The sequence below is a fragment of the Calidris pugnax genome, unplaced genomic scaffold, assembly GCF_001431845.1.
Source record: "Calidris pugnax isolate Ruff unplaced genomic scaffold, ASM143184v1 scaffold95, whole genome shotgun sequence".
Lineage (NCBI taxonomy): Eukaryota > Metazoa > Chordata > Aves > Charadriiformes > Scolopacidae > Calidris > Calidris pugnax.
The window spans coordinates 5,962,281-5,973,986 of record NW_015090885.1 but is presented as its reverse complement, the minus strand read 5'-3'; the positions used below and the strand labels follow the sequence as shown (position 1 = coordinate 5,973,986).

Below are 11,706 nucleotides of genomic sequence, written 5' to 3'. Positions count from 1 at the left end.
AGAACTCTGACCTCCTGCTCTGAGGGAAATGGCTACGGGCCACCTGGCCCTTCTAGGTAGAGACCATTATGACATTAACTTCAACCCTACCTATAGGTAACAGCTGTGACTTCACAGCTGATCTCTGCTACAAAATAATAAACAGAGCTGGCGCTCTCCTGGCTCTTGTCTGTGTTACTGCCCGGACAGAGGAACGTCTGACACTGCCACCGGACTTCATTGCTCGCTGGTGGGATCTTAGATAGAGCTCTTCTCATGGGATATCACTCAAGTACTTTTCTCTAATGCAAATACTGCATTAACATAAAGTACATACTGTACTAACACAAAGAACTTACAGACACAATCTCCACTGCTAGATGGCTTTATTGAGTGTCTTGAACCACATTTCCCCCAAAGGTAATCCCCCAATTTCCAACCTTCACATGAAATTATTGTTGTTAAAACTGCCCACAGCGCCAGTTCTTCCACCATCACCACCAGAAACAAGTTATCCTTTCCGTGACCCCCTCAGCCACGCTCATTGAGGAACCTAAAAATGTGTCCTTTTCAGGGTATTTCCATGTCACTCCCGGCTCCTCCACCCTTCCTCAACATCGATTGCAAAATACCCCAAGTACCAACAGGAACCAAGCGTTTTTTTCTGCAAAAAGCCTGAAGAAATCCCTGTCAGCAGAACAGCACTGGTCCCAGGCAGGCCTAGTGGAGCTGTGGGAGGGGGATGTTGAGAGGAGGAGAAGCCCTCGCTCTGGTGCTGCCTGTTATCACGCTCTGGCAGCAAGTTCTTCAGGCCCTGTCTGAAGAGCAGCTTTCACCAGAGGCTAATTAGCTTTTGGAATCAGGGTACCTTTAGCATCCAAACTATTCATATAGGCTCCTTTACCTTGAATATTTCTACATCACTGGTGGCTTAGACATTTTCAGCAGTGAAATGGGTTCTAGAAGAGGCTCTGGGGCTGCTCTCACCCCCTGCCAAACCTAGATGACAGTTCCTGGTCTGCAGAGTCTGCATTTCCACCTTCTCAGGTGGAACAGGTTTGGCCCTTCCAAGCCCTTGTGCAGTGACACACATCCTTGAACAACGTTTTCAGCAAAATGCTTTTTCACAAGTGCACAGGATCTACCTGTGTTCACAGAAGACTTCCATCACCCCTTGATCGAAGCCTTTAATGAGTAGAACCGAAACACTTTGTAGCTGCTTACGACAGAAATCTGTGGAAGACTCAGTAGCTCCTGGACTCTCTTGCTCCCTCCGTTTCCAGTCCTTCCTGGGCATCGCTTTCCATCTGGCCTAAGACTTCCGTCACGCTGAGCCTGGATTGCCTAACGAGAGAAAAGAGTGCAAAGTACTTTTATGCCTGTATCCTCCTGACAAAGGCATCACTGCAGAATCCCAAATCTTGAAAAGCATCTTCTAGAACTGGCACTATTGGTCAGTTTTAGTAAGTCGCGCAACCAGTGTCCTAGCCTCTTCTCCCCAAAGCCTCCAGCTGTCCTCCTTCTTTCCTCTCTTTAACAGGGATGGAAAGAAGGCAACGATGAAGAAAAAGCCACAGATCTGGCCTCTCTCAATTTTGGTAAAGAAATACTAATGCGCTTGTGCCACTGGTCTTCTTGGCCACTGCAAAATTGAAAAACTGATGCACTTCCTGGGTAACAAAACAAGCAGCAACATCCAAGGCTGGGAAGACTAAACCAGCAGTTCTCAGACTGGTATGTGAAACACACCGAAAACTGAAGAGCAGAAGAACTGAGGTCTAAGAAAACCTAGTGTGTCATGGTTTCCTTAAACGTTTGAACCACACAGACCCAGAGGTACTTCTAGTGAAAGACTGGAACGGGCAGAGCTGTTCCTTACCACTCTGCTAACTTCTGTTCATACAGCTCCCTGCGCTCACGATTTCTCTTCTCCTGTAAGGTCTCACCAGCAAGCTTCTGCATTAGCATTAAGAGGCCCCCTGCAGGGATCCTAGAGGAGGAAGGAGAAAAGTCACCAGTCACACAACAGTAACAACTTACTGGCATCACCAAAAGGAGCAGGCAGGAGCCAGCCACCAGGTCGCTGGAGCCTAATGTTCCCCAATACTCACATCACACCACAGTCTAGGTACCCCCATGCCACTGTCAGCTGCCAAACACAGCCTGTCTTTAGCCTTGACTTGCTGTAGCCCCTTCAATAACATATTTTGAATTTACTCATTGACAGGCACACACAGGGCAAAGGGGTGGAAGGATTTAAGGTGGCCAAACAACCCCTGTAGATCACCTAACCGGTAATTTAGACTGTCACACCCCTGCTTTGCTTCTGTCCAGCTCTAGAAGTACTTGTGTTTGCACTGGTAAAGCTCCCGAGGCTGCTTCCAGGCATGCCCACAGCTGACACCATCCTGACAGCGCTAGTGCAGCACATACAAAGCTCATTCTCTTGTCCAGACAGGACAGCCAAATTCCCTTGTGAGGATATTCACACATCAGTACTCAGAGGAGAAATCCCAGCTCTGCTTGAAAAGTCAGACTTCTCCTGAGTTAAGAGGTCACTGTCATGATGGACAGAGCCCCAGAGAGAGAATCATGAGCTCCTCCATGCCCCTGGGAGCTTTAGGAGACACACAACTGCAAGACGTTGTGCAGCCCAACCATGCAGCTTCTTCCTCAGTGTTTCCTAATGGCTACTGCTCCACCTTTGGGCTTTGATGGAGCCTATTTTGTAAAACAATGCTTTTTATAGATTCCTAACCTGGGGGATGGCAGCTCCCAGGGCGCCCTCCTTCTTCAGAAGGTGTCATCATGACATCCAACAACCCTTGTGCCATCTAGATTCTGAGCTGCTACAGAAACAGCTGCTGGTGATGCTGAGAAAGGAGCCCAGAAGCGGTATCTTACACTCCTGCCTTTAGCCACAGACAACACAGTTCCTTAAAACAGATGTCCAATGGTTCTGTGCACAACCATTGCGCTCATCAGTGACCATGCCAAGGAAAGGGGACAGGAGACATATCTATAACCCACCCTTATAGTTTCCCATTTAACAGGACTTTGCGTCTCCTCTAATAGGCAAATAGCAAGTAAGATGCTCTACCGAGAGCACTGAGGTCATATCACTGAGGAAGCAGCAGGACACAAATCAAGAAAAAGGAAGAAAAGATAAACCAGTTCAAAGGTTGGAAGAAAAGTCATCATCATGAGGTCCCAAGAGAAGTATAGAAAAATCCCTCAAGGCAAGAGAGGAAGGGAAGCTTCTGTAGCCCCACCTATGACTCATGGGTCGGTGTGTGAGGCCACCATCTAACAAACACCTTTAAGGAGTAGCTGTGTCTCGATCACTCATTGGCAGCAGTCACAACTCACCCAAAGGCTGTTCCGAACACGAAGCCACCTGCCAGTCCCTGCAGGCCCAAGTGCATTCTGAAAAGGGCTCCTGTGAAGGCTGAAAAAAAAAAAAACAACCAAGAAACCACAAACCCACTGAAACCACAAACAGGCCCCCCACCCACCATCACATACAGATGGAGGGAGCTGCTTTGCTGCGTTTCTCCTCTCCGTGAGCTGATATCTACTTTTAACAGAGCAGAAACCAAGTGCCGTGGCCAGTGGGAAGGACCCTCACCACACAGATGCCAGGGTTTCTGCACTAAAACATTTCACAAAGTTCCTTCTGCTTCAGGAAAACTCCCCAAGAAATGGTAAGAAGTTAAAGTATCTATGGAAGTTAAACTGAGCTCTCTCCAGGCTGGAGCATGATCCCACCCCGCCTCTCTTCTTTCTATTCAACAGCAGCTAATAATAGTAGCTGCCATGTAAGGCAGAAAAGATCAGTAAAACACACAGCCAACAGCAAGGGCAATAGAGCCTGTAAAACTGAACCAGCCGATCTCTTACTCGGAGCCCTGCTGCCAAAAGCAGCCATGTAAAACTTAGCATGAAAAGAGTAGTTTATAAACAGCCGCTGAACTGTTATAGACAGTGGAAATAGGAAACGCTTTCCTTGCTAAGTAGGTGGTTATGACAGCAGGTTATGCACTAAGTGTTGCCTTCACCCTACACAAGCACTTTTCACCCAAAAAAACACTCCAGCAAATATTTTGAAGGTGAACTGAAAACCCCAAAACTCCCCGATGGTTTTAGAAGTGCCTCGGTATTTCTCTGTTACAAATAAAGGCACACAGCAGTCCGACAACAGAGAAGTCACAATGGCAGTCGGTGGAACAGGAAAGAAAACCCAGTAGCACAGAAGCTAGAGACCCGTTCAAATCCAAGAGCTATGGATTTCTGCTGATGCTTCTCCATTTACGACCCTTGCTCAAAAAGGGAAAAGTACACAGAGAGGCAGCTGCCTTACCTCCTGCTGAAGCAAAATTAGTGATGGTGGTTTTATCGCGGTACAGAGACAGACCGGTGCTCACCGTGCTGCAAAGGTAAGGCAGAGAAGGAGTCAGCAGTTGCACATGGAAAAAGACAGGTAGCAAAACACAGCCCAAAATAAAGCTGGATTTCATTAAGCAAACCCCCAGGTTGCCTCTAACTGCCTTGTTGCCCATCTGCCCAGAGCACACACGTGCCAGCCACAAGTGCCGTGGTTCCTGTGACTTTACTGCAGGCAGCTGCACATCCAGAGGCTGGAGAATATTAGCATTCCTGGCCTGGATCTGGGATAGTCTTTCTTTTTCTTTTTAACCAAGGAATTTTTTTTTCCCATTGTATATTCAAGGACAAAAGGAATTGAGCAATGAAGAAGTCCTGTCAGTCAGTCCTGATGTAGGACCTTTACACCCAGAAGCTGAATTCGTGTGTTGGGAAGATCTTGCCTGATAGACAATCCCCACCCCAAGAGCTAAGTCACACTCGTGACATCAGCAGGGTCTCCCACTCTTGTGGCATGAGATTTCCCACCAGGGTGGGTACACCATCTCCTCCAGAAACGTCAATTAAGCCCCAAACCCCTTTCTGTCCTCAGTTCAGCAGCCACATCCTCCCCAGCACTTTAGTCAGCCTCCTGCATGACACCTACAACCCAGCAGCGACCTTCCTCTCCTTCCCAGCGCTGTAACCTCGCCCCAGCCCAGGGTAAAACCAAACAACTTGCTTTTAAATGGCAAAACTCAAAATTCGCACAACCGCAGGACAAAATTTTCAACTTGGACCTTACAGAAACAATGAATTGACACCCCGGAGGACTGTGCTGCCATCCAGCGAGACTTGGACAGGCTGGAGGGCTGGGCAAGGAAGAACCTCATGAGGTTCAACAGGGAAAAGTGTAGGGTCCTGCACCTGGGGAAGAAAAATGTCAGGCACCAGTACAGGTTAGGGGTGGACCTGCTAGAGGCAACTACTGAAGAGAAAGATCTAGGGGTCCTGGTGGACACTAAAATGACAATGAGTAAACAGTGTGCTCTTGTGGTCAGGAAGGCCAATGGAATCCTGGGCTGCATAGGGAAGAGTGTGGCCAGCAGGTCAAGGGAAGTCATTCTCCCCCTCTACTCTGCACTGGTGAGGCCACAACTGGAATACTGCATCCAGTTCTGGGCTCCCCAGTTCAAGAGGGACAGGGAACTACTAGAAAGAGTCCAGCGAAGGGCAACCAAAGATGATTCAAGGATTGGAGCATCTCCCTTATGAGGAGAGACTGAGAGAGCTGGGACTCTTTAGTCTGGAGAAGAGAAGGCTGAGGGGAGACCTTATCAACGCCTACAAGTATCTCAAGGGAGGGTTGAAGGAGGAGGGAGCCAGACTCTTTTCAGTGGTTCCCACCGAGAGGACGAGGGGCAACGGGCACAAGTTGGAACATAAGAGGTTCCACTCAAATATGAGGAGAAACTTCTTCACGGTGAGGGTGACGGAACCCTGGAACAGGCTGCCCAGGGAGGTTGTGGAGTCCCCTTCCTTGGAGATTTTCAAGACCCGCCTGGATGCAGTCCTGAATAACATGCTCTAGCTCTAGGCAATCCTGCTTCAGCAGGGGAGTTGGACTAGATGATCTCTATGGTCCCTTCCAACTCTAAAATTCAGTGAAATTCAGTGAAAACAGGGAGAGGCAAATTTCTTTCAAAGCCCTTCAGGCAGGGAGAGTGAAGAGGGGCAGTGCCCCGCCGGCAGGGGAGACACCTGCTGGAAGACGATGAGGTTACACCTCGAGCCCAGGAAAACCTAAAGAAATCCACAGCTCCAGCAGCGAAAGCCAAGAGTACACTAACTAAACCTAAGAACAGATGCTAAACCAAAAGGAGCCAAGGAAACCAGGAGAGATCGAGGAAGAAGTTCAGAAAGGAAGAGAAAAATTAGGGAGCTGGAAATGCAAAACAATGCTAGTCAGTATCTTAATCTTAAAAGCAGAAGGGGGAGTTTAAACAGGACAGAACACACCTGCTGATACAGTCAATGTGGGCTTAGGACTACACATAAATTTACCATTTTGAATGTCAGGGAAGTAGAAATTCCTAGTTTAAAAGGGCTTTATTCAGAAGAGATTGCTTAGTTTGATGCTGTATTGCAAGAAACACACCCACACACCTAAGGGAGAGAATCAGGGAAACCGAATGCTATCTCTGTGTTGGTTGGGTGGGCAGGAAAAATGTGAAGGCCTAAAGAGGTATATATACAACTGGTAGGTCTGATGTTCGGCGACTGCTTAGTAACAAGATGACCATCTGCAAGCATTTGAGGACAAGAACAAAGAACTGTGAGCAATGCCAGCGTGTACAAACTAGGAATAATGAGACATAGCAAAAAGGAGAAAAATTAAGAAGGGACAGAGAGCTCTTCCAGAAACAGCCGACACGCTGTGGCACCCTCCCAGAGAAAAACACACACAAAAAAAGAGATGAAGCAAAAGCAGAAAGAAGCCACCAAGTAGAGGGAAGAAGAGTATTCACGTCAGTAACGGCATGGATTAGATGTAAGGAACGGGGAAGACAATTTTAGTTGTTGTGTTGGTTCATTAGAAGATTTGAAATCTGGGATAGTTATAAAAGGTTAGATCCTCTTCATGTTCGCATCTTATCAGAGCCAGTGTCAACACACCGCCTTGAGCCTCAACCAGTCACCAGCAGCCTCTCGGGGAGCACACTGGTGGCACGAAGGGCTCCTGGCCACTCGTGCTTCAGCATGAGCCAGGCTCTTCTACCACCACCACCCCCCGGACAACGCTTACTTGAATATGGTCACAAAAGCGGCGACTCTCCAGCTCCAGCGCCAGCCGTAGCGGAGGAAGCTCCTGAGACCAGCCCGATGCGCGGATTGCTGGGGGGAAGAGAGGAGATGGGTTACAGGCCATGCAGCTCCCCCTCCCCAGCACCACCAGCCCCTCTGCCACCCGGGGTATTCCTGACGGGCCGCGGGGCTGGCGTCACTCGGGAGCGATGCCTCAACCCTTCGGGATCAAGCTGGTTGTCTCCAGAGGAACGACCACTCACGTGTACCCCAGCCACCAACAGGACAACCAAGAATTAATTCCAGTTCATACATCAACTGGTCTTGCTCATCCTGGGGGACTGGGGAGAGCCCTCTGGAGAGCAGCAGAGAAGAAAGGGGGACAAACTAGAAACTACTTCCTCATCACTATGAGTTCGCAAGTATTAATCAATAATAACCATTAATAAATAATAACCATTGTAAGTAAATAGTAACCACCCACTTTAAATGTTAAGAGGCCATCAAGCTCTGCAGTTTAGTGCTGCCGCTTACAAGTTTGGCAACAAGCAGATGTGATAAACAGAAGCTTAATGAAAATTAAAAAACTTCAGGTTAACACTATAAAAGAATATAAACTCTCTTTCCCAGTGCCCGGGGTGTGTGCGCTCAGCCTGGGTGACACATGAGAGCCAGCAGGACAGCGCGCAGCCGGGCACCCACACTTTGCAGGCCGCTCTGGTGAGTGACATAAAATTAGCCAGATTTTTAAAGTTTGGGTTGTTGTTGTGGTTTTTTTTTTCCCCAATAATGCAGGTTAAACAATCCATTTTAACTGAACAGCAAACCCCCCCAAAGTTCAACTAAATCTATTAAAAAAAAAAAAAAAAAGGTCATAGAATCATAGAATGGTTAGGGTTGGAAGGGACCTTAAAGATCATCGAGTTCCAACCCCCCTGCCATGGGCAGGGACACCTCCCACCGGACCAGGTTGCTCAAGGCCACATCCAGCCTGGCCTTGAACACCTCCAGGGATGGGGCATCCACAGCTTCTCTGGGCAACCTGTTCCAGTGTCTCACCACCCTCATAGTAAAAAATTTCTTTCTGATACCTAATCTGAATCTTTTTTCTTCCAAGTTAAAACCGTTTCCCCTTGTCCTATCAAGGTCACAAACGTTCTCCACTGTGAGACGAAAGCAGTAACCTGAGTGAATTTTAAATGGTTTTAAAACAGCCCACAGTGCTAAGGTGAGAGGACGGCAGGGGTCTGGCACTATGGAGGGAAGTCTCTTGCCAACACGCTAAGATTTAAAAGCCAGGAGGCTTTTCGGTGCTTGTTAATCAGCCATGTGACAGAAGGGGAAACGTCCTTACCAGCTTTTTCTCTAACCCAGGACAACTTCTCCCAAGGCAGCCCCACAGGGGACAGGGCGCAGCCGCCCACACCCCATTTCCACAGGCGCAGCAACCACTTTGCCCTTATTTTGCCCCAAAAGGCACCCAAACCACTCGCCCCCGGGGTTAGGGGCCTCCCCAGGGCTCCGCCGCCACCACAGGCCCCGGCCCCAGACACCCACTTCTGCCGCCCGACCGGGGCCTGCCCGAGCCCCGGGCCCGTTCCGCCGCCCTCCCCCCGCCCGGGCCCCCCGCCTCCCGCAGAGCGGGGCCCCCGGGGGTCTCGTACCACCGCATCGGCGCGGTTCTGGAAGAGGTCTCCCTGGCTGCCCTCGATGAAGGCGCGGCGGGCCTGGTGGAAGGCGGGCAGCCCGCCGTACACCCAGCCCACCAGTCCCCCGGCGAAGGCCGACTTGATGATGTTCACCGTCTCCTCCGGGTAGCGCTGCCGCTCGCTGCAAGGGAAGGCAATGGCAGGGCTGGGGCGCCGCGCTCGGCGGGCCCGGCACGGTCCGGCACTGCCCGGCGCTCCCCAGCCCGGCCCGGTGCTCACTCTCGCCGCCAGAGCTCGCTGAGCCGCTCCCAGCCCGTCTGCGGCGGCGGCGCCGGGCGGCCGAACTGCGGTGCAGCCCCGACCCCCGCCGCCATGGCCGTCCCGGCGGCGGCGGGCGCGGCAGCGCCACCTTCCCCCCGGCGGGGCACGGCAGGAGCAGGAAGGGGCCGGGCCGCCCCCTCCGGCAGCGGCTTCCCCAGCGGCGGAGGCGGGCGGGGAGCTCGGCCTCTCCGCCCGGAACAGCTCGGGGACGCGGGGAAAAGGTCCGCCCGTTCAGGCAGGACGTTGAGCAGAGGAGGTTTCCAGCCACAGACCCCCACCCCAGAACGGGAGGGAGGCGTTCGTAGAATCATCTGGGTTGAAAGGGACCTTCAAGGTCATCTAGTCCGACCCCCCCGCAGTCAGCAGGGACACCCCCAACTAGACCAGGTTGCCCAGGGCCTCGTCGAGCCTCACCTTGAGTATCTCCAGGGAAGGGGCACCTCCCTGGGCAACCTGTTCCAGTTCTGTGATCCCATGACATTCCAGACACAGAGGCCCAGCCCACCAGTCCCCCGGCGAAGGCCGACTTGATGATGTTCACCGTCTCCTCCGGGTAGCGCTGCCGCTCGCTGCAAGGGAAGGCAATGGCAGGGCTGGGGCGCCGCGCTCGGCGGGCCCGGCACGGTCCGGCACTGCCCGGCGCTCCCCAGCCCGGCCCGGTGCTCACTCTCGCCGCCAGAGCTCGCTGAGCCGCTCCCAGCCCGTCTGCGGCGGCGGCGCCGGGCGGCCGAACTGCGGTGCAGCCCCGACCCCCGCCGCCATGGCCGTCCCGGCGGCGGCGGGCGCGGCAGCGCCACCTTCCCCCCGGCGGGGCACGGCAGGAGCAGGAAGGGGCCGGGCCGCCCCCTCCGGCAGCGGCTTCCCCAGCGGCGGAGGCGGGCGGGGAGCTCGGCCTCTCCGCCCGGAACAGCTCGGGGACGCGGGGAAAAGGTCCGCCCGTTCAGGCAGGACGTTGAGCAGAGGAGGTTTCCAGCCACAGACCCCCACCCCAGAACGGGAGGGAGGCGTTCGTAGAATCATCTGGGTTGAAAGGGACCTTCAAGGTCATCTAGTCCGACCCCCCCGCAGTCAGCAGGGACACCCCCAACTAGACCAGGTTGCCCAGGGCCTCGTCGAGCCTCACCTTGAGTATCTCCAGGGAAGGGGCACCTCCCTGGGCAACCTGTTCCAGTTCTGTGATCCCATGACATTCCAGACACAGAGGATGTTCTGGGACACATCAAATACCATGGGCTCTCCCCATCTTTTGCCACAGTTTTGAGTAAGCAACAAGGCACCCAACAAAAATTCATTTTCTTTTTTTTTTTTTTTTATTCCAAAAGCACTTTATTAAAAATGGTTTAAAAATACTATACGTAGCTGTTTCAGTTTCTCAGAGTGCTGCCTCCCCACTAAGTAAAAATACAAAATTTAGAACCCCCCTCCCACTGGTGCCCAGCCCTTTTCCCCAGAAAGCAGCCCACGTGAACACCCCACTTGCTCTCCCTCACAGCCTGGGACCACCCGGGCACCGGTCACCCACCCAGTGCCTGGGGACTGGGCCTGGCCGTCCCCTCCCGGCGGCAGGGCTGTGCTGTGCTGCCAGGCCCCCCGCTGTGCACATCACCTACATCTATTGCTCCTTGTAGCATTTTCTTCTTCTCCCATCCACCCTGACCACAGAGGAGGCCACGAGCTCTTGCTAGTGTTCTCACAGAATGATATGGGGTTGGAAGGGACCTCCATAGATCATCTAGTCCAACCCCTCTGCCAAAGCAGGTCCACCTAGAGCAGGTTGCACAGAAACGTGTCCAGGTAGGGATATCCTCTTCCATTAATGTGCTGCTTTCTACACCTTGAGGCCACTTTACCAACAAAGGTGTCAAGTGCTGGGTCCTGCACTTGGGTGACAAGAACCCCATGCAGCGCTACAGGCTGGGGGCAGAGTGACCAGACTTTTCTGCCGGGCAGAAAAGGACCTGGGGGTGTTGGTCGACTGTGGGCTGAACATGAGCCAGCAGTGTGCCCAGGTGGCCAAGGCCAACAACATCCTGGCCTGTATCAGGAACAGCGTGGCGAGTAGGGCTCAAGAGGTGATCGTCCCCCTGTACTCAGCACTGCTGAGGCCCCACCTCGAGTACTGTGTCCAGTTTTGGGCTCCCTACCACAAAAAAGACATCGAGGTGCTGGAGCGGGTCCAGAGAAGGGCAACGAAGCTGGTGAGGGGTCTGGAGAGTAAGTCTTATGAGGAGAGGCTGAGGGAGCTGGGGTTGTTCAGCCTGGAGAAGAGTAGGCTGAGGGGAGACCTTATCTCTCTGTAACTCCCTGAAAGGAGGCTGTAGAGAGGCGGGGGTCGGTCTGTACTCCCAAGTCACAGGTGATAGGACAAGAGGAAACGGCCTCAAGTTGCACCAGGGGAGTTTCAGATTGGATATTAGGGAAGATTTTTACACTGAAAGGGTTATTAAGCATTGGAATGGGCTGCCCAGGGAAGTGGCTGAGGCACCATCCCTGGAGGTGTTCAAAAGACGGGTTGACTCAGAGCTTAAAGCCATGGTTTAGTGATGGTTTGGGTTTTTTGGGGTTTTTGTTCTTTGGTGTTTTTTTTTTT

At 52.3% G+C, this 11,706-nt stretch overlaps 1 protein-coding gene across 1 annotated transcript; it reads right to left on the bottom strand.

Moving 5' to 3' along the window:
- Positions 1 to 348: 348 nt before the first annotated feature.
- On the bottom strand, positions 349 to 9,893 carry TIMMDC1 (translocase of inner mitochondrial membrane domain containing 1). The gene is given in 8 exon segments (XM_014947422.1): positions 349 to 1,248; positions 1,251 to 1,323; positions 1,859 to 1,969; positions 3,349 to 3,427; positions 4,340 to 4,407; positions 7,148 to 7,236; positions 8,811 to 8,976; positions 9,784 to 9,893. Coding segments are annotated over 8 exon segments (783 nt in total). The 5' UTR covers positions 9,879 to 9,893; the 3' UTR covers positions 349 to 1,146.
- Between the last annotated feature and the right edge of the window lie 1,813 nt (positions 9,894 to 11,706).